The sequence below is a fragment of the Cantharellus anzutake genome (assembly GCF_015039405.1).
Source record: "Cantharellus anzutake strain C23 chromosome Unknown EI90scaffold_91, whole genome shotgun sequence".
NCBI classification, from domain to species: Eukaryota; Fungi; Basidiomycota; class Agaricomycetes; order Cantharellales; family Hydnaceae; genus Cantharellus; species Cantharellus anzutake.
Window position 1 is genome coordinate 449 of NW_024067041.1, and position 20,483 is coordinate 20,931.

Sequence of the window (20,483 nt, forward strand, 5' to 3'; positions counted from 1 at the left end):
AACATGAGCTTGGTAAGTTGCCAAGATGGGTCTCGATCACCTAATTTATGTACAGGCAATGCGACGTTTTCGTACTCATTTTCCTCTCAGGTACACAGGGCAACAATGAATTCGGCCCACTCTGCTATCACACTGCTAAGTAAGACCTGGAGTGCAACACAGTTCACGAAATCTCATTCATGATTGCGGTGATCTATGTAATTACATACTTATTACTGTAGGCATGTAAGCGCGGATCATTTACTAGCTAAAACCTTATTCTCTGATGGGCTCGCGGTCCCGCTGAAGGTCGCGCCAATCAGGCGGGTTGCCGGCTGAGTAGAATAAAAAAAGGAAGAGGAACAAAGGCGGAGATTCTGAATTTGCGGAAATTGAGTAAAACCAAAACGTTCATGTTGCCATTCGAAACGCGCGGGAAGTGCAGTTTCTTTCGTCCGCCTCTTTCTTTGGACCACTCCCTCATGCATATATGCCTTGGCAACATGCACGAGTGTCGCTGTTTGGTCAGTCTCCCCCAGCGCGCCCGCCATTGGACTGAACACGGCAACCCCGTGGAATTGACTGCAGGAGTTACACGGTCAGTTGTGAACGGGTGTCTCGCGATACTTATGTTGATGGCTATTTCATGTTTTTAATTTGGTTTTTCCCTTGATGATCCTCCTGATCTTCCAAGTCCAGAATCGCTGCCAGTAAGATCGTGTCCGCGCGCCCCAACTACATAAATGTGCAACGATGATTATGGGTATTCCCGCTACTCCGTAGCGGGTCCTGTAAATTTAGGCCCCACGCGGTGCACAGGGTCCTCTTTTCCCATTATGACAATGACAATATAATTCACTCCCTTATAACTCCGTTAGCTAACTCCCAGTCGTCTCCGTACGACTTCTGCGTGGGAAACACAGTTGTGAAGAATGTACTGAAGACAGAAGGAGAAAAGTGTTCTGAAATAGTGATAACGCAAAGAACGAAGACATATCCATAAATCCAAAACCAAACGTCGAAAGGCAGTTGTGAGGAGAGTGGCGTGCCCTTAGGCGGCGTCCACCAGTTATATTCTACACCAAATCAGCAAACCTCTATCCAACCAAGGAGTGAGTAATTCAAATTTCTGAATTGATATCATCGAGGTTTGCTGCCATGTGCACGGTTTTCGGCGGAAGAGGGCAAGTTGCAAGTTTTGAGGAGCTCTCCATGCCTACCAACCTCTATAGCTAGAGTGTATGCCCCAGATCCACACTACTACAATCAGGATGGACAACCCCATCGATGAGACGCACCACGCTAGCCAAACGGCCGCAATGCCTCCAGCATTACAGCACTCGGACATCTTGACTGTTCTGTTTGATGGCTGTCCTAACACAACTCTGGCCTCAGCGGCACAAACTTGCAAATTGTGGTGGATCCCGGCTCTACGACGCTTGTGGCGAGTGCTTGATACTCCTTCGCCTCTCCTTCAGCTGCTACCGGAGGTCGATAGGTGTTCCATTGTGAGTGTTTCGTGGTACTATTGCCATGGGTGAAGATGAACGCTATTTACTTTGATGTGTAGAGCACGTATTTACAGCAACTGTTAAGGGTCCAATTTTATGCACAATTCGTTCAGTCTCTCACCATTCATCTTAAATACCATGGTGCCATGATCAACGAGTTTACCCGGATTTTGTATCCACGTCTTCTCCCGCATCTCATTTCTTTGAATTGCCTCCTCGATGGACCAAAGGAAACTCGGAGTGCCTGCGCTTGGCTTGAGATATGCTCTCCCAAGATCTCACTCTCTATCCTTAATTGTCCGGGAGCCACCTGTCTTCCAGTCATTCAATTCCTCCATCATCGCGGCGCCTCCTTGACGTCCCTCAGTCTGCACATCGACGAAATCTCACGATCTCATGGTGCCGTCAAAGACTGTTTATTGGACGTATTGAAGCTGCTGGTTAACCTTGTATCCTTGACTGCAAACTGGCAAATTCTTTTTACCCCAACCGTATGGACTTGCATTGCCCAACTCCCCAACTTAGAGCAAGTCCACTCACCATCCGTCGAGGAGGAATCCGGCGCCGACGCACCCGATCCCTCAGCCTGGCATAGTCTCGAACCCTCCACATTAGATACTCCATTCCCATCCCTTCGCACTATCGAGATGGCCGTCCCGTCTCAGTTAGCGGCAATCGTTCTAGGGTATTATCCCTTAGATGGCGTACGTTTTCTCAGACTGCTACTGACGGACGACGAGAACGATCCGCCAACAGAGCAGTCGCTAATCCAAATAGTCACAATATGTAAAGGCTTACATGGATTGCTCCTCGTAGCCCCTGATTTTAGCCTCCCTGTGCTGAAACTGCCTCTATCGCCTAATCTCACTCATTTGACGGTCTGCACCAATGACGTCGAGACGATTACCAATGCTGATTTGGTATATCTATGCTCTAAGATGCCCAACCTTGAAGAATTGGGTTTAATCCCGGTAGAGGTCGACAGAAATGATGATCCTCCGGGACTAACGCTGGAAGTCATACGGTCAATTGCGGGCGTATGCCCTCGTCTCGAGCGCGCTTCGTTGTATATTAATACGGACGTTTCGGGTATTCAATTCTCCTTCGACGACCCTCCTTTTCCTTCGAATCATCCACTTTCTACGCTATCCTTCGTGCCATCTTCAGTCCGGAATCGCTCCGAGGTGGCAACGTATCTGTGCACTGTGTTCCCGGACGCTCGACGTGCACCGATGATCATGGCACCAAGAGTCAGTTTTGTTCAGTATTTCGATTGGGATGGGCCGTATCATGATGCTCGTGAGGATCCTGAGGAGGAATGGGAATGGGAGTGTGTCAAGGAGTTTATGGATACGCTCAGGAGGCGAGTCGTCCCTTTTTTCCGGAGTCGATTGGAACAGAAGGATACAGAATTGGAGGCGTTACGGAAGAAACCCTAGTCTCCACCGCCGGGGAAGGTGTAATTGAAGCGCGGTTCCTGATGTCCGAGTTCTTTTTCTTTTTTTTTTTTTTGGTGGCCATAAAGAGTTTTAACAGGAGTTGATGGTGGTAGGTACTCTTGGAGTGCGGGGTGAAACACCATGAAGCTTTTAAGTTTCTCCTTCTTATTTATTTCGCTGAGCTGGAGCCCGAAATGCTCATGCCCATTTTCTTTCTCACTGTGTCATTCTTGTTCCCCCTTTTCCCAGCATTGCCTCGCGAGCTCGGTAACTCATCGATCACACCCGCGCGCAGAACTTGCCAAAGTATTCTCCCACAACCAGTGGATGTATGTGAATACCTACAATATTATTTTTGTTGACACTTCCACCAAAAAGACTGCGAAGAAATGGGTAGGTGAATACGTACACCTAACTCCGCTACACAAGGTCCTCTTGAAGATTGTGTCACGGTGTCCAGTACCCCTTTCGGGTCTGCCTTGGTTCCAAACCACTAAATCACTAGTGGAAGCCCGCTCACCTTCGGTCTTTATTAAAGCCTTAGCGGTACAAACAAGCATCTGAACCATCAGGTGGAAATCAAAAAACGAATCGGAGATATTCATCAATCCGGGAGCTTGTGTTTGCGCATGCAGTCAATGGAATGGGCTGAAATAGCAGAATTGGAATATTGTAGACCTAGGGCCGCGCGGTACAAATCATGTTTTGGTGACTATACTCTTGAACGCAGCTGGGGGCATACAGAATATGATGAATTAAACGTAAACGTGCCATCGTCGTTCGTTAACGAGGCAAAATATAAACCATAAAGGTACACATGAAGGTCCAACCTGCATGGTTGGGAGGTTGAATCGAAAGGAAGCCATAGTGTGAGAATCGTGAGATTGGAATAAGGAGAATGCACAAACTGTGTTAGTCAAACTCGTACTCACGGGGAGCCGACAGGGTGTGTCAAGTCTGAGCTAGCAAAGTTATAACCGATCCAGTGGGTACGTTAATAATTAAATAAGTCTAGATCGTATTGTGCAGTCCGTCAACATAATTGATCTAAAATAGTGCTGGCAATCAGCTTCGACAGCGTTCGAACTAGCTTGGCAGTATAGTCGGCAGCCTCTCTGATAACTGTGCCTGAGAGCGCGAGGTTTCCGATGTGCTAACTCAACATAATCGAAACCTCCAAGGTGCTTTCCAAATACGACGTTAAGATTTGTAACAGCGAGGGTTCAGAATGAGTCGCCCCAATAACCCACTTGGCAGCGATCCCATTGTCTCAACCACCGGTGCTAAGTGGGCCGGAAAACTTGCGAGAACTGGAAATGGAGCGGGAAACTGGAGCGGGAAACTGGAGCGGGAACTGAGAACAGGAGAGGGGACGAGAGCGGGGACGAGAGCGGGAACAGAGGGACTTGAAGATGGGTTTGAAAGGCGGCCATCAAGACCTGGCATTGCACCATTGCTGTTGCGGCATATTCAGCAAGATCTGGAGTGGGCAGAGTCAGATAAGCGCTAGGAGTGGTGTCAGGCCAAGGGACATCAGGTGCAGAAACGAATGGAGGTTGCGCGAGATCCATGAAAGACAGGAAGACTGGTCTCCGGAAGGATTGTTGTTGGTGAGCTGGTCAAACTGTCAAGGGCGTGCAGCGCTTAGGTGTGAGAACCGGAGCAAGACGCAACGCGGACAAGAACTCGAGCAAGAAGAAGTCGAGAAAGGAATGAGAATAAGCAGGTGACCTGTGTTGACCAGCTGAAGAGTCCGTCTTCAGGTGCCGGTTATCGTCTTATATGATGAGGACTAAAACAAGAGCTACATGGGCAGAAGTGAGAACAGAAATTGTGCAGGAGCGTTGGTTGGGGGTTGGGTTGTTTCTGGTTGTTTTGTTTGGTTGGTTGGGGTTGGGGTTGGTTCATGATCAAACGGTTACGGCTGAACCGTCACACGTGGGCGGTCGCGAAAGTGGAGGTTACCAGGTCCATCCTTATTTTCAGCCGAACTTGCCTCCTCTTGCACGGCGCAAAGATTGACGGGACCCGCTTACGGAGTCAGCGAGAATCAGGATTAGGAAGGTGGAGTTCACATTTCTGAATTGCGATCGCCTAGGCAAGTTTGCTCTATTCCAATAGAGGCTGGTAACCTGCCTACAAGTTTGCTACCATGTGCGGCGGAAGGGTTGAAGTACTAGTTCTGATCAAGTTTTGAGTCGAGCCCCCCGCAAGATAGAGTGTATGCCCCAACTACTACATCAGGATGGACAACCCCCACAACATTGCGTTGGAGGGCCAAACGCCCGCAATGCCCCGAGCCTTACAGCTCTTGGACATTTTGGCTGTGCTGTTTGATTGCTGTCCTAATACAACTCTGGCGTCAGCGGCGCAAACTTGTAAATTATGGTGGATCCCGGCTCTGCAACGCTTGTGGCGAGTGCTTGATACTCCATTGCCTCTCCTTCTGCTGCTAGGGAAGACTGATCGGTGGGATACCCGTAGGTATGTTTCCAATGTGAGTGTTTCGTGGTACTATTGCCATGGGTGAATATGAACGCTAACTACTTTGATGTGTAGAGTATGGATTTGGACGCACTACCAAGAGTCCAATTTTATGCACAATTTGTTCAGTGTATCTCCGTTCGTATTAGCCGCCGTAGCGACATTCATCTCAAGCTGCTGAGCGAGTTTACCCAGGTGGTGCAGTTTTTGCATCCACATCTTTTCCCGCATCTCACCTCTTTGGATCTCACCTCTTTGGATTGCTACTCTAATGGGCCACAGGCAATCCAGATTGCTTGCGCTTGGCTTGTCACATGCCCTCCCAAGATCTCACTCTCTTTCCTTGACTCTCAATGTCCTTCAGTCATTCGGTCGCTCATCCATCACGGCGCCTCCTTGACATCCCTCAGTCTGCACATCGACATGATCTCACGAGCTAATGGTGCCGTCGAAGAATGCTTTGTGAGCTCATTGAAGCCGCTGGTCAACCTCGCTTGCTTGACTGCAGACCAGTGCATTCTTTTTACCTCAACCGTATGGACTTGCATTGCCCAACTCCCCAACTTAAAGGAAGTCCACTCACCAAAGTTCGTCGAGGAGGAATCCGGCGCCGACGCACCCGATCCCTCGACCTGGCATAGTCTCGAACCCTCCACATTCGATACTCCATTCCCATCTCTTCACACTATCGAGATGGCCGTCCCGTCTCAGTTAGCGGTAATCGTTCTAGGGTATTATCCCTTAGATGGCGTACGTTTTCTCAGACTGCTACTGACGGACGACGAGATCGATCCACCAACAGAGCAGTCGCTAATCCAAATAGTCACAATATGTAAAGGCTTACATGGATTGCTCCTCGTAGCCCCTGATTTCAGCCTCCCTGTGCTGAAACTGCCTCTATCGCCTAATCTCACTTATTTGGTGGTCTGCACCAATGACGTTGAGACGATTACCAATGCTGATTTGGTAGATCTATGCTCTAAGATGCCCAACCTTGAAGAATTGGGTTTAATCCCGGTAGAGGTCGACAGAAATGATGATCCTCCGGGTCTGACGCTGGAAGTCATACGGTCAATTGCGGGCGTATGCCCTCGTCTCGAGCGCGCTTCGTTGTATATTAATACGGACGTCTCGGGTATTCAGTTCTCCTTCGACGATCCTCCTTTTCCTTCGAATCATCCACTTTCTACGCTATGCTTCGCGCCCTCCCCAGTCCGGAATCGCTCCGAGGTGGCAGCGTATCTGTGTACTGTGTTCCCGGACGCTCGACGTGCACCGACGATCATGGCACCAAGAGTTAGTTTCCAACAACATTTCAGTTGGGGAGGGCCGCATCATCACGATCCTGAGGAGGAATGGAAGTGCGTTTCGGAGTTTATGGATAAGCTCAGGAGGCGAGTCATCCCTTGTTTCCGGAGTCGATTGGAACAGATGGGTGCAGAATTGGAGGCGTTACGGAAGAAATCCTGATCTTAGCCGCCCGGGGAGGGATAATGAAGTGGGTTTCTGGCGTCCGAGTTCTTTCTTTTGGAGGCTATAAAGAGTTTGGTGATTAACAGGACTGTTGCACGTACTCTGGAGATGCGGGGTGAACACCATGAAGTTTTTAGGTTTCTCCTTCGGATTTATTTCGCCAAGCCGGAGCCTGGAATGTTCAAGTACACGTTGTACCCATTTTCTCCCCACTGTGCGATTTTTTTGTTGGTATCGGACATCCGAAACACCCCTCCTTCACACACCATTACACCTGCTTTTGGTTCCCCCTTTGCCTAACATCGCCTCAGTCCCATTTACAGTAAACACACAAACTTCTCGTGCTGCTTCCCACGGGCATACCAGTGCGCATGTGAATACCTATAATGTCAACACTCCTAACAAAATGAATGAGATCAAAGAAGTGGAGCTTCGCATACCTGGTAACCTGCCTAAGGAGGAGAATCCCCACGGCCTCGTTATCACGTGGCAGTGCGGCTATCCCATCCGGGTGCCTAGTGGGTACATGAGGATACGGGTGTGTTGTCGTCGGGGTTATAACCTGCCTAAGCTTCCGGGTGGTGGAGCCCTCTCGTCCCCAAAGGATGAGCCTTGAGGCTACGGTCCAGTGAACACAACCCCAGCACCCCTTTAGGGTGAACCTTGGATCCAAATCACTAAAGAATGCCGCATATGAGACGCACCAACACCACATTCGCGAAAGGCCAAACGGGTGTGATGCCTCGACCATTGCAGATCTTGGACATCTTGACGGTTTTGTTCGACTGCTGCTCTAACGCAACTCTGGCGTCAGCAGCACGAACTTGCAAATTATGGATGATCCCGGCTCTGCGACGCTTGTGGCGAGTACTTGACACTCCAGTGCCTCTCCTTCGGCTACTAGGGAGCGTCGACAACGCTGACTCCCTTTTTTATGTGAGTGTCTCGTGATGATATTTTCTATGGGTGAGTATGAATAGTATCTACGTTGATGTGTAGAGGCTGTCTACGGTAATGGATCTTGAGGCACTACCAAGAATCCAATTTTATGCAAAATTTGTTCAATCCATTACTGTCGTTATCGGGGACTGGTCCAATCACATCCATCCCGAACTGATGGACGAGTTTACCCTGGCAGTGCAGTTTTTGCATCCACATCTTTTCTCGCATCTCATTTCTTTGGATTGCTATCTCTATGGATCACGGGCGATCAGAAGCGCTGGGATTTGGCTTGCTGTGCGCTCTCCAAAGATCTCATTATCCTTCCGTGGCCCTCCGGATGCAACCTGTCTCCCACTCATTCGATCGCTTTGTCACCACAGTGCCTCCTTGACATCCCTCAGTCTGTACATCGGCGAAACTTCAGGATTTCGTGAAGCCCTCAACGAGTGCTTTGTGAACGCATTGAAGCCGCTGGTTAACATTGTTTCCTTGACTGCAACCGGGGGAATCCTTTTAACCCCGACCGTATGGACTTGCATTGCCCAACTCCCCAACGTAAAGGAGGTCCGCTCACCCTCCCCTCGGGGATTCGACTTCCGCTACTCGGCCTGGCATGATTTCGGCCCCCCCGCGTTAGATACTCCATTTCCCTCTCTTCACACTATCGAGATGGCTATCCCGTCACAGCTAGCAGTAATCGTTCTGGGGTATTATCCTCTGAGTGGCGTGCGTTTTCTCAGACTGCTACTGACAGACCCCGAGGTTGATTCGTCAACAGAGCAGTCGTTAATCCAGATAGTCACAATTTGTAAAGACTTACATGGATTGGTCATCCTGACCCCTTATTTCAATCTCCCTGTACTGAAACTGCCTCTATCACCTGATCTTACCCAACTGCTGGTCTGCACTGGAGGCATTGAGAGGATTAACAATGCTGATTTGGTGGATCTATGCTCAAAGATGCCCAACCTTGAAGAATTGGGTTTATTCCCGGTACATGTCCATAGAAATCATGACCTTCCAAGTCTAACACTGGAAGCCATACGGCCAATCGCGAACGAATGCCCTCATCTTAGGCGTGCTTCGCTGTACATCAATACAGACGTCTCGGGTGTTCAATTCCCCTTCGACGACCCTCCCCTTCCTTCGAATCATCCACTTTCTGTACTAGGTTTCTCGCCATCTCGGGTCCGGGATCGCTCCGAGGTAGCAACGTATCTGTGTGCTTTGTTCCGGGATGCTCGACGTGCACCGACGATCACGACACAGGCAATTACTTTCGATGAACATTTCGAATGGGAAGGGCAATATTACAGGGATTCCAAGGATTCTGAGGTGGAATGGGGAGACGTTGTGGGGTTTATGGACACGCTGAGGAGGCGGGTCATCCCTTCGTTTCAAAGTCGATTGGCACAGAAGGATGCAGAACTGGAAGCGTTACGGAAGAAATCCTGATCTTAGCCGCCGAGGGTTCCTGGCGTCCGAGTTTTCTCTTTTGGAGGTTATAAAGAGTTTGGTAATTAACAGGACTGTTGTACGTACTCTGGAGATGTGGGGTGAACACCATGAAGTTTAGGTTTCTCCCTTGTGCCAAGCCGCAGCCCGGAATGTTGAAGTACACATTGTACCCATTTTCTTCCTGATTATTTTTGTCGGTATCGTCTGCTGCGACATCCGAAACCTCCTTCCTTCGCACACCATTACACCTGCTTTTGACTCCCCCTTTGCTGAACATTGCCATCGATCACACCCGCAGGACTTGCCAAAATACCTTGACCTTATTTATAGTAAACACCCACTCAAATTTCTCATGCTGCTTCCCATGGGCATTGCTCCTCAACCAGTTACTCTGCACCAGAGTCACTCAACGTACCGATATTAGTAAATTTCTGACACTGAAACCGCTGAAATTACGTGATGTTATTTCCTTTTTGGTCATTCTGTGTAACGCTTTGTACGTCATTCGCTTTCCTCTTTTGTGTCTCACATCACGTTTCCTTTCTTTCTTCTTTCTGCTTTGCGGTGTTGGCCGACTATACATATTTGTCTATTTGTCCCCCTTGCTTTACTTTTACATTCTTTACCATGTGGTCTCTTTCTTTTTTCTTTGATCTTCACTACATAACAATTCCCTTCCATTACCAGTGTTGTATGGACCTGGTCCCAAATGGTCCCAAAGACCAAAGTCCGTGAGTCTGACTTAATGGTCTCAAGTCTCTCTCATGGTCCATGCAAGTCAGACTTTTCGATGGGAAATCCCGATATTCAAAGCCTTATGCAATGTAAATAAATGTTCTCACGCTAGACTACAATCTGTATTTACCTTGCTTGCAAGGTCATTGCCAGGTCATAATTGCCATGGGAAATATGTAACTATTGCAAATTCCTATGAACACATCACATGTTTTGACATTTGACCTCCGTTCCATCCTCACTCGGTTGTGACCAACGAGAATCAGGCATTGCTTACCCATAGTCAGGTTTCCTCGCGATCTGTGGGACCTTCTGACTCCTAAAATCTCGAACCATGCCTCCAATGGAGCCCAGCACACCATACATTGACTTGCGAAGTAAAAATTGGACTACCCAATCTGAATGGATGCGATGATGGTAGCGACAACGAATCAGGTTTGCTCCGTTAATCTGCTTGGTGTGTGAGCTGATAATATCCACATCTGAGATAACATGTTCAAGGAGTGAAGGTGGTGAACGAATCCATTACATGCATACCACGAGGGGATCCAAGGTGTCATTCCCCCTACGGAGTATGCGACTGCTCTTCCCAGAGCAACTGTCCAAGTTTCTTTCATGCTGGCATGTCATTTGATAGGAAGTAATGCCGGGAAGAAAGCGACTTTTGTGTGGAGATAATTGTTCTGAGGGACCCCCCTTGTCAGCGACCATGCAGAGAGTGGCTCTCCCTCCAAGCGGCAATTCTCTGGACCATCTTTCTCTCCCATTAAATGCCAAAAGGCAGAAATAATGTGAGAAGGTATGTATCACTTGTCCCAACCACCTTCACCACTAAATCTTAGACCAGACATCTCATTGTTTTCCGATGTCCTTTTTGTGATTCAACTCAACATTCTGTTCTTTTTTTTGTGTCTGTTAACTACTCTGAGTTAACTCAGTTCCATCATTCACTACTAAGCGTTGTGAACTGACAGAGATCGTGCAACAAGAATGCAAATATTAATATACCAGCAAGCACTACTCGTGACTATGATCAAAAAATTTTCACATGAAGCAAGGTCATGGTTGCAAAGCAACCTTTCTAGTGATGGAGCTAGGATGGAGTATTGGCGAGAACGCATGTAGTTAAATCCGTTAGTCCATTTTAACTCCGTTGGCTCAGACCCCAGACCCCCATGACTTTGACTCGGTCTTGTGCAACACTGTCCATTACTCCCCACTCCTTTTCCGCTCCCACTCGACTTTGGTTTTCCTGTTAAGCCATTCTAACTGCTTATCTTCCTCCTCTAGCACTTCACATGGTGTTGTTGTAAACAACGAATCTTTAAAGTCACATATCAAGCAGATGTTCGCTCGCCCTCTTGCATGTGATAGTGTCACATACACATTGAATGGTGTCAATGCTCCCCTAGGTGTGCCAATGTCTGCCCACAAATACTCAATCATCTGTCTTTGTGCCCAATAGTCTGTGAATGCATATGCCAAATCGATTGTGATCTGGCGACATTGCACTTTCTTCTTTTCATTAACTCCCTCCCAGGGTTTCATTGAAGTCTCCTCTGGATGATTATGCTGGTGAATGAGACCTAGAATTGTTGATATTGGCGCAAATGGCATTCGTGAGACCATCAAAAACTCGCCAATGATCAAGTACTCTTTCATGCACCAGGTTCATGCCAGCTCTTCGATTTTGGCTTTCTTGCACCATGCACACTCAATCTGAAAATGTCAGGGCTCGGTCCTCGATCAGGGACAGCCCGACCTCAGGCCTAGGTGTGTGTGGTGTTCCAGGTGGTTGGGCGCTAGACCCGGTCCTTAGCTCCTCAAACTCACTGAAGGGACTAAGCGGGGATTGAGTTGTCATGTATTACAGAGGGTAACTACAACTTGCCTAAGCGGGGATTGAGTTGAGAAGAAGGGTAAGTTTCCCTATTCCCCGCTTGGCTACTATAAAAAGGAAGTGTACTGTACAGTTCATAACATGACTCCGGGTAGAAGCCGAGCATGTTCCCGCAACTCGGAAAAGGTGTCACATGGGTTAAGGCGAGTTGCTCGCCTTAACCCACGTGATTTTTCCCGCGGGCTCACATGCGGGCTGAAGTTGTGAGAGGTATGTAGGAATGGGGAGGTCTGGGAAGGTGGTTCTGGGGTGTGGTTGGGTGCCCTGACAGCGGGGTCAGGGGCCGATCCCTGACAGAAAAGAACATGTAATGTCTTCCTGCCGATCAGACTGGTGGCTATTCCAGTTTGACTGCGCCATTTCTAACTGCTTCAACGGAGAAGGTGCATCACTCAGCAAATGGTCCACGTTCAGTTTGGCCACTTCTGTTGGATATGTCCACCAGAAGTGGCCAAAGTGCCCAAAGTGCCCAAAGCAAAATAAACCAGGTCCCTCCAATTCAATTTCAGGGCTAAACTCAATGGCTCCAAGCACAATTCCCACAGTTGTATGGCTCAAAACAATTAAGTTTGGTCCTGAAATTGAATTGGAGGGACCTGGTTTATTTCACTTTGGGCAGTTTGGCCACTTCTGGTGGATATGTCCACCAGAAGTGGCCAAACTGAATGTGGACCATTTGCTGATGATGCTCTGGCCATCGAAGATCACTACGTGCCTCTCACAGTTTGGACACTTACTGTATGTTGCCAAAGGCTACTTTGACCTTTACTAACGCTGTTGAAGACTGGCCCATTCAAAGGGATTCATGACGCTTCTGACGAATATTCCATCAATCACAAAGAAATGAGTTTGTATGATGAACCTCTGAAACCGGGCGATGTCGTTGCTGCTGACTGCAGCCTTGAACTATTTTTGGAAAAAAGTTCAGGCTTAGACAAATCAGGTTTCAAACTCGTCGGAATTAGTTTCATTTGTGAGGGAGATCCTCCAGTTACAGGTGTCTCTTTGTTGGGTTCCTCCCCTTCGAAGAAAAAACTGTTGGAGGAACCGTGTGCTATGGGAGGCCGGACGAGTTTCCGTACAGCCACATTCCTACATCCGAGCGAGGAACTCGCCCGGACAGCCACATTCCCGCGGTAGCGTGACTACTTGGTCACAACACCTTTTCTTCTTACTTATTTTGGTTATTTCGGACTTATCCACGAAGTCCACAAACTATATTCAATCTTTTGAATTAGTTTCCCTTTTCCTCAGTTCTCGCGCATATAGTGAGACTGAGGTTAGTTATCTTTCTTTCTTTCTTATATCTTATAACTCATTGTATATTACCTTATAGCTTTACTACTAGGTAATATAATAGTTCTCGCACATATAGTGAGACTGAGCTTTACTACTAGAGCAAGCGGTTATTCCGTTAAAAACTCTGTAAGTACCTATGTCACCTCTATGGATCTTCACTAAAAGATTATCTCGCTGTTTACAGAACCTTTGTCTTGTCTTCCACCTTTTGTTGTGTCTCCTTTCTCGTTTGCCTGGGGCTTGACTCTGCCCCTTCATTTTCTTGTACCCTTTCTTGTCCACTGTATTGTTGCAATTTGACCACATGTGACACGGTGCAGAGTCCAACAAGCAAAGCAAGCTCTAGTGGATGTATTCCCTTCAAATGAGCTTGCGCATGTCAGAATGTCAACACTTTCTACCAAAAAGAATGAGATCAAAAAAAAAGCAATTGTGTCACGTTATCAAACCACTGGAAATGGCTGCTTCGCCACCATGACCTTGCTTGTGACAACATTTTGCTTCCTAATGTTACTGCAGCCATCTGTGTATAAATACCAAAATTGCTATCTTATTTGGGTGCTTTAACCATTTGGTCAAGGAATGCATACCGTGGTTTTAAATATATTACAGCCGATTCCAAAAATCGGCCATTTTGATTTCATCAAAAGAGATCTAGGAGGGTTCTTCCTTCCTAAAAAAGTTGGCCAGATCACGCCCCACGAAAGGGGTTTCCTTACTTGGATGGATCCGCTTAGCGCCGGGGTCTCACTGCATCCCCACTCTCGTGCGCGACACTATGGCAAGCTCGGGTTTCCGGACTCGCTCACGTTATCCTCAAATTCAAGCCCTCCACACACACGCGCGCGCCGCATCTTCCAGTGATGCATATCGATTCAGACTCAGATGAAGGGTTTGATGAAGGATTGCGCGAAGTCAGTCAGGAAGAAAAGCCTGATGATGAGCTTGATTGGGACTTGTTTTGAGGACTTCTCACATGTATATACAAGTCCTTCCATGCTCTGAGCATAGCTTAGCCCTCATGTGCAATGAACAAAAAGTCTGGTGACGTTGATACACAAAATTCGGACTTGTTTTTGAGGGCATGTACGCAAACACAATGTTTTTTAGAGGGGATTCCACGGTACCATTGGGTTTGCTGCCTTGCGCTCAAAAGTTGCCGTTTCTGGCAGAGAATGAGTGCCCCTAGATCTCTTTCGATGAAATCAAAACGGCCGATTTTTTTGGAATCGGCTGTAAATCAAAAAAGAAAAGAGGAGCGTGGTGGTGATACATAAATACAACAGAACAAGAGTAACAAGAGGCGCGTGCTCAACATCAAAAGGGGTACGGCAGTGCAACCGTATTCTATTTACGCCATTGATGGTGAGAAAGAAGGACCTGAGGCACGTTTGGCTGGAGAGTCGTTCTCTGCACGGCCACTTGGGAACGCCTCGGGTTCTTTCAGTACGATAATTTCACCTATCTTTGCAGTGAAGGTTGCGCATTGTCTTTCGCGTCCTCCAATTAGGTGGCATGATCATGTGAATGACATTTGTACTGTGGCTCGGAGTGCGCTCTCATATTCGGATGGGGGGATTACTTGTACGCTTCCTTCGAGTCCAAACTCCGCTCCCAAGAATCCATTACCTGGACATAGTACATTGGAATCGTACCCGATTGTTGCAAGCTAATTGGTGGAAAACATGCCGATATCTAATCATTGATGAGTGTTTGATGATCTCTCGAACGATTCTTGCGAAGTTGTCCACAATTCTGGTTCTAATAATGGGGGAGGTGGGGGGCACGTGGAGGGAGGAAGTGTTCGGCGGTTCAAATGTGATCCTATGTGGAGGTTTCCTCCAGTAAGAGGGGGAAAGAAAGCCCCGCTATGCTGGCCATCAGTTGCAGGGGACAGCGCGGAAGACGCTTTAGGATCGGCGCTATATAAAGCAATAATCGTTCTAAAGGAGCAAATGCGGGTGACGGACCCTGCATGGGCAGACCTTCTCCGGCATTCAAGGCATGGCAAGAGCGATGACGATATAAAGCTGTTAAAGAGATTAGTTTTATCCTCGAAGCCATGTCCGCCCACGGACTCTTCAAAATCACCTTGGAATAGCGCCAGCTTAGCTGCGCCTCGTCAGGGAGTGCAGGCGGAGTGGAATAAGCAGAACACTGTCACCATTCAAAGCAGACTTTATTGATCTGCGCCGCGGAGGATACTATCAAGAACAGACCGCTGTGTCTTTTGGAGAAGTGGGCGTGTGCTCTTCAGCCAGCACGCAGAGGAGAGAAGGGTGATTATGGGAGTAAACTACCGGACACGATCGAAGTTGCACTCGGAGGAAAGGTGATGGTGACGACAAATGTGGACACAGACCGAAACATCGCAAATGGGGCGCGTGGTACAATCATGGAGATCTTGTTACATCCAAGCGAGCCAGAGATCCCACAGGGTATAGCAAGAGCGAGGTTGAGGCGCCTCCCAGTATGTATTCTTGTCAAGCTCGACCATGGCGGGACCTGGAAAAGGGAGTTGTTGCGATATTTGCAGAGGAGTGCATTTACTGTATCACACTAAAAGACGGAGCAATAAGGACGGTGAAGCATCGACAGTTGCCAATGACAGGAGCTTATGCGTTCACGGATTACAGGGCTCAAGGACAAACGGATAAGCATGTGATGATCGATCTAGCACCACTGCCAATGGGAGCGCTAACACTATTCAATGCATATATGGCGCTATCGCGAAGCTCAGGAAGGGATACGATATGGCTTCTGCGAGACTTTGAGGAGAAATTATTCTGACAACCTGCATGTGACGTACTCGCTGCGGAGATAAGCGGTTGGACAAGGAGACTAGGGGCAAGTGGGAGAAATTTGTAACAGAAGGCGGGACATGGTAGAATTGGCGCGTAGATGTAGAAGAGGATAGACACGCTAAAAGGAATGTTGAGGATCGATGTATTGGCTGGTCACAAAAGGAGCAACGTGACATGGTGGAAAAGCACACGTGCAAGGGCGAAGGGTGGGAAAAAAGGGAAACAATATAAACAAGGTGGGAAAAACGCTAAGGAATTCCGGGTTGGTAAGTGACCTTGCAAGCAAGGTAACACCTCTCTTGAGGCTACGGTCCAGTGAGCAACCCACCACCCCTTTTAGGATCTACCTTGAATCCAAATCACTAAATCCTGTTTACGAATGCCGCCTATGAGACGCACCATTGAAGTGGGTGTGACACCTCGACCATTGCAGCTCTTGGATATCTTGACGGTTTTGTTCGACTGCTGCTCTAACGCAACTCTGGCGTCAGCGGCACGAACTTGCAAATTGTGGATGATCCCGGCTCTGCGATGCTTGTGGCGAGTACTTGACACTCCACTGCCTCTCCTTCGGCTGCTAGGGAGGGTCGACAAGCCTCACACCATTTTTCATGTGAGTGTCTCGTGGTGATCTTTTGTATGAGTGAGTATTAATAGTATCTACGTTGATGTGTAGAGGTTGCCTATGGTAATGGATCTTGAGGCACTACCAAGAATCCAATTTTATGCAAAATGTGTTCAATCCATTATTGTCAATATCGGGGACGTGTACCATTACATCCATCCCGAGCTGATGGACGAGTTTACCCTGGCAGTGCAGTTTTTGCATCCACCTCTTTTCTCGCGTCTCATTTCGTTGGATTGCCATCTCTATGGATCACGGGCGATCAGAAGCGCTGGGATTTGGCTTGCTGCGCGCCCTCCCAAGATCTCATTATCCTTCCTTGGCCCTACGGATGCAACCTGTCTCCCAGTCATTCGATCGCTTTGTCACCACAGTGCCTCCTTGTCATCCCTCAGTCTGCACATCGGCGAAACTTCAGGATTTAGTGAAGCCCTCAACGAGTGCTTTGTAAACGCATTGAAGCCGCTGGTTAACATTGTTTGCTTGACTGCACACGGGAAAATCCTTTTGACCCCAGCTGTATGGACTTGCATTGCCCAACTCCCCAACGTAAAGGAGGTCCGCTCACCCTACTCCGAGGGATTCGACCTCGATTCGGCCTGGCACGGTTTCTGCCCCCCCACGTTAGATGCTCCATTTCCCTCTCTTCACACTATTGAGATGGGTATCCCGTCACAGCTAGCAGTGATGGTTCTGGGGTGTTATCCTTTGAGTGGGGTGCGTTTTCTCAGACTGCTACTGACAGACGCCGAGGACCATTCGCCAACAGAGCAGTCATTAATCCAGATAGTCACAATTTGTAAAGACTTACGTGGATTGGCCATCCTGACCCCTTGTTTTGACCTCCCTGTACTGAAACTGCCTCTACCACCTGATCTTACTCAACTGCTGATCTATACTGATGGCGTTGAGAGCATTAATAATGCTGATTTGGTGGATCTATGTTCTAAGATGCCTAACCTTGAAGATTTGGGTTTAATCCCGGTATCTCCCCCGATAAATGATGATCCTCCAAGTCTAACGCTGGAAGTCATACGGTCAATCGCGAACGTATGCCCTCGTCTTGGGCGTGCTTCGTTGTACATCAATACGGACATCTTGGATATTCAATTCTCCTTCGATGACCCTCCCCTTCCTTCGAATCATCCACTTTCTGTACTAGGTTTCTTGCCGTCTCGGGTCCGGGATTGCCCCGCAGTAGCAACGTATCTGTGCGCTTTGTTCCAGGACGCTCGACGTGCACCGACGATCGTGACACGGGCAATTCATTTCGATGAATATTTCAATTGGGAAGGGCGATATTTCTGCGATGGTTTTGAGGATTCTGAGGAGGAATGGGGAAACGTTGCGGAGTTTATGCGCACGCTGAGGAGGCGGGTCATCTCTTAGTCTCAGAGTTGATTGGTACAGAAGGATGCAGAATTGGAGGCGTTACGGAAGAAACTCCGATCTTCACCGCGGGAGAGGGTATAATGAGATAAGTCCCTAGCGTTTGAGTTCTTTATGGGTGGCTTTGAGGAGTTTGGGGAGTAACGGAACTGTCGCAGGCGCCTGGGGGATGGGGGAGAAAAAAAAAACATAAAGTTTCCAAGATGTCCCCTCGGATTTATTGGATTTATCACAACAAGCGATGCCTGGCCGGGAGTGTTCAAGCACGTATCATGCCCGTTCTTTTCCTTACTGTACAATTATTCTTATTTGCACCATCGTTCTACGACGTTCAAACCTTAATCATACGCCTTCGCTTTCTACTTGCTTAAAATACTCTAGTATCATTGCAATTGCCCCACTTTGCTACCCCAAACTTCTATCTCTTGGCGTTCCCTGTCTATTTTGCGCTACAAATCCCACGATACCAGAGCCTATACGTGCTTATCGATGCACGTATCGGGGAAAATGATGCGTTTGCGTAAACAAATCCACAGTCAGTTCACAACATTACTACTATAAACCAGAAGAGACATTGGCCACAAAACATGAAAAAAAGGTGGGGATATGGATGGTGGGTGCAAGGAAAAGGGTCAACAAGAAGTGGAAGGACGAGGTGGAGGGTAAAAGGCGTATCGACATTCGTTGATTGGGTGAGAGATGATGACTCTTCAGCTTAAAGGTGGTACAAATCATGACAATTGACAATGGAGAGATGAAGGGAATCAAGTTTGTGGTTGCGCATGTAAGTTCGTTCATTATCGTGCTGTCTTCTGAAGTGAGATGTGACAGTGGGGGAAGATGAGAGGATGAGGCATGATGGTGGATTTGAGGCTGGTGGCAGGCATCGCAGGTGGGTTCAATCAGCCGGAACAACCTAGAGGCATTGACCCAAAAAGAAACGACGCCACACTCCATGCCACACTTAGTGTGTCTCCCCATCTACCGCTGCCCAACATACGACTTCGCCCGATCAAATCAAGCCCTCAACCGTGATCTTGACTCCGGACTTGGATTCTCGACCGCTATCATCGTCGCAGGCTTGGGCTCAATACCATACGTCTCATCGTGGTCGGCGGCCACAAAAAGCAGGACGGTGCTGCAACATGTCAAACCAGTCCCACGTTGGGAACAAACGCAAATCCAATTTTAGCGTGAGAGCGCCGTAAGGTGACCATGTGCAACGTGGTTCAAAGGCGTTGTCGTTTGAACCAAGTGTCAATCCAACGTGTGAGTCGATATTTAGTTTGTGGGAGTGGTACGACCAGACCAAGATGCGATATGAATTTAGAGATGAAACGAACGTTTCACACGGTAAGAATGAAGTTCGGAGTTGTGAATGAACGGACTGACCTTGCTGCCGTGAAGATGAAACCGACCCAAAGCTGTACAACATACGCGATATTCGTCGGCCACTTGTAGTATTCTACGAAACAAAGGTGATGCGGGTGGGATGAAAAGTTAAAAAGGAAATGGTTAGTCTATATTTTTATGGTAGCAGTGATATGTGACATCCGGACACTCAACTGAGTGGAGGCCTGAAAAAAATATCGGTGAGTGCCTTGGCCTCTTCGGGAGTGGCGCGCACGACGAAGGCTGTATGCCTTGCAACTACGACCTAGGAAATGAAATCCAACTCAGTGGGTTTTGTTCAATTGCACATGATTCGGGAACAAAGAGCGCAACCGAAGCACATGCGAATCCGTCACATCGGAGTCCCATTGTCTTCCGATGCTCGGTCACGCAGCTCGCTTCGTGAATGACGCTGTAACGTACGTTGGAAAGCACTGCGGACGCAAAGACACCCGCTGTGATTGCCACCGCCAATGCCTTCTTCGTAAAGTTGTACCACATTGGATACAACCTCCGTGGCCAAAAGAGTAGGAAGAAGAAGTCCGCTCCGAACAGTGTTGCGACGAAGACGCAAAAACAGATGGTCATAGCTTCGGCAACTAATATGTCATGCTGGTGGAGGCTTGAGCGACCGTGGGTGTACTTTTCAATGTGCTCTTGGAGAGCAGTATATTTGGCGAGGGAATAGGTAGCTGTGCATTCAGCTGCGAGACAGGTAAGCATAGCAAGTTGGTAGATGACTGATCGTGTTCGAGTGATGTCGTGCAACGATGGACGTGCGCCATTTGAACATGTGCCCAATGAGCAGAAATGGTTAGAACAACTCGCGGGCTGACGGTCGATAAGAAAGGAGAAAGTATCCACGCACTAAATCGCTCCCTTCGGAGATGCCACCTGCCACTCATCATGCTTCGCGTGCTGAACGCGCCCCAAGACATCTCGCCTAGATCGAAACCCCAGATGACAGGTGCCATATTGAAGTAATGTGTGCCGAGCGAGTCCTGTCTGCTGTTGGGGAGAGTCTTAGAACAGAAGTTGAGCAGTAGTTAGGGA

The 20,483-nt window shown here is 48.2% G+C and overlaps 7 protein-coding genes across 7 annotated transcripts; 5 read left to right on the top strand and 2 right to left on the bottom strand.

Annotated features, from left to right (window-relative positions):
* Positions 1–1,298: 1,298 nt before the first annotated feature.
* On the top strand, positions 1,299–2,929 carry EI90DRAFT_3132648 (uncharacterized protein; the record flags this gene model as incomplete). The annotated part of the gene is made up of 2 exons (XM_039064488.1): positions 1,299–1,487; positions 1,550–2,929. 2 exons carry the CDS (start codon positions 1,299–1,301, stop codon positions 2,927–2,929), a joined length of 1,569 nt encoding a protein of 522 aa, XP_038909990.1.
* A 2,290-nt stretch (positions 2,930–5,219) lies between these two features.
* Positions 5,220–6,883, top strand: EI90DRAFT_3132649 (uncharacterized protein; the record flags this gene model as incomplete). The annotated part of the gene is made up of 2 exons (XM_039064489.1): positions 5,220–5,426; positions 5,489–6,883. 2 exons carry the CDS (start codon positions 5,220–5,222, stop codon positions 6,881–6,883), a joined length of 1,602 nt encoding a protein of 533 aa, XP_038909991.1.
* A 394-nt stretch (positions 6,884–7,277) lies between these two features.
* EI90DRAFT_2681747 (uncharacterized protein) lies at positions 7,278–8,915 on the top strand. Its single transcript, XM_039053455.1, has 3 exons — positions 7,278–7,822; positions 7,886–8,554; positions 8,607–8,915. The coding sequence occupies exons 1-3, from the start codon at positions 7,571–7,573 to the stop codon at positions 8,616–8,618; spliced, it is 933 nt and encodes a 310-aa protein (XP_038909992.1). The 5' UTR covers positions 7,278–7,570; the 3' UTR covers positions 8,619–8,915.
* A 3,645-nt stretch (positions 8,916–12,560) lies between these two features.
* On the top strand, positions 12,561–13,061 carry EI90DRAFT_3132651 (uncharacterized protein; the record flags this gene model as incomplete). The annotated part of the gene is made up of 2 exons (XM_039064490.1): positions 12,561–12,659; positions 12,705–13,061. 2 exons carry the CDS (start codon positions 12,561–12,563, stop codon positions 13,059–13,061), a joined length of 456 nt encoding a protein of 151 aa, XP_038909993.1.
* A 3,209-nt stretch (positions 13,062–16,270) lies between these two features.
* EI90DRAFT_2682160 (uncharacterized protein) lies at positions 16,271–18,159 on the top strand. The gene is made up of 3 exons (XM_039053456.1): positions 16,271–16,290; positions 16,341–16,637; positions 16,703–18,159. Coding segments are annotated over exons 2-3 (1,338 nt in total). The 5' UTR covers positions 16,271–16,290; positions 16,341–16,635; the 3' UTR covers positions 18,039–18,159.
* A 239-nt stretch (positions 18,160–18,398) lies between these two features.
* Positions 18,399–18,904, bottom strand: EI90DRAFT_3082293 (uncharacterized protein). The gene has a single exon (XM_039061996.1). It carries the CDS (start codon positions 18,834–18,836, stop codon positions 18,594–18,596), a length of 243 nt encoding a protein of 80 aa, XP_038909995.1. The 5' UTR covers positions 18,837–18,904; the 3' UTR covers positions 18,399–18,593.
* Positions 18,905–19,055: 151 nt separating this feature from the next.
* On the bottom strand, positions 19,056–20,153 carry EI90DRAFT_2940803 (uncharacterized protein; the record flags this gene model as incomplete). Its single annotated transcript, XM_039055257.1, has 4 exons — positions 19,056–19,176; positions 19,431–19,503; positions 19,605–19,695; positions 19,854–20,153. The coding sequence occupies 4 exons, from the start codon at positions 20,151–20,153 to the stop codon at positions 19,056–19,058; spliced, it is 585 nt and encodes a 194-aa protein (XP_038909996.1).
* Positions 20,154–20,483: the final 330 nt, after the last annotated feature.

Excerpts from the sequence above, each read along its gene's own strand:
- EI90DRAFT_2681747 (XM_039053455.1), top strand. The coding sequence starts at position 7,571 with ATGCCGCATATGAGACGCACCAACACCACATTCGCGAAAGGCCAAACG. Across the intron at positions 7,823-7,885 it reads ACGCTGACTCCCTTTTTTAT|AGGCTGTCTACGGTAATGGA; the intron begins GTGAGTGTCTCG and ends GTTGATGTGTAG.
- EI90DRAFT_3082293 (XM_039061996.1), bottom strand. The coding sequence starts at position 18,836 with ATGAACGAACTTACATGCGCAACCACAAACTTGATTCCCTTCATCTCT.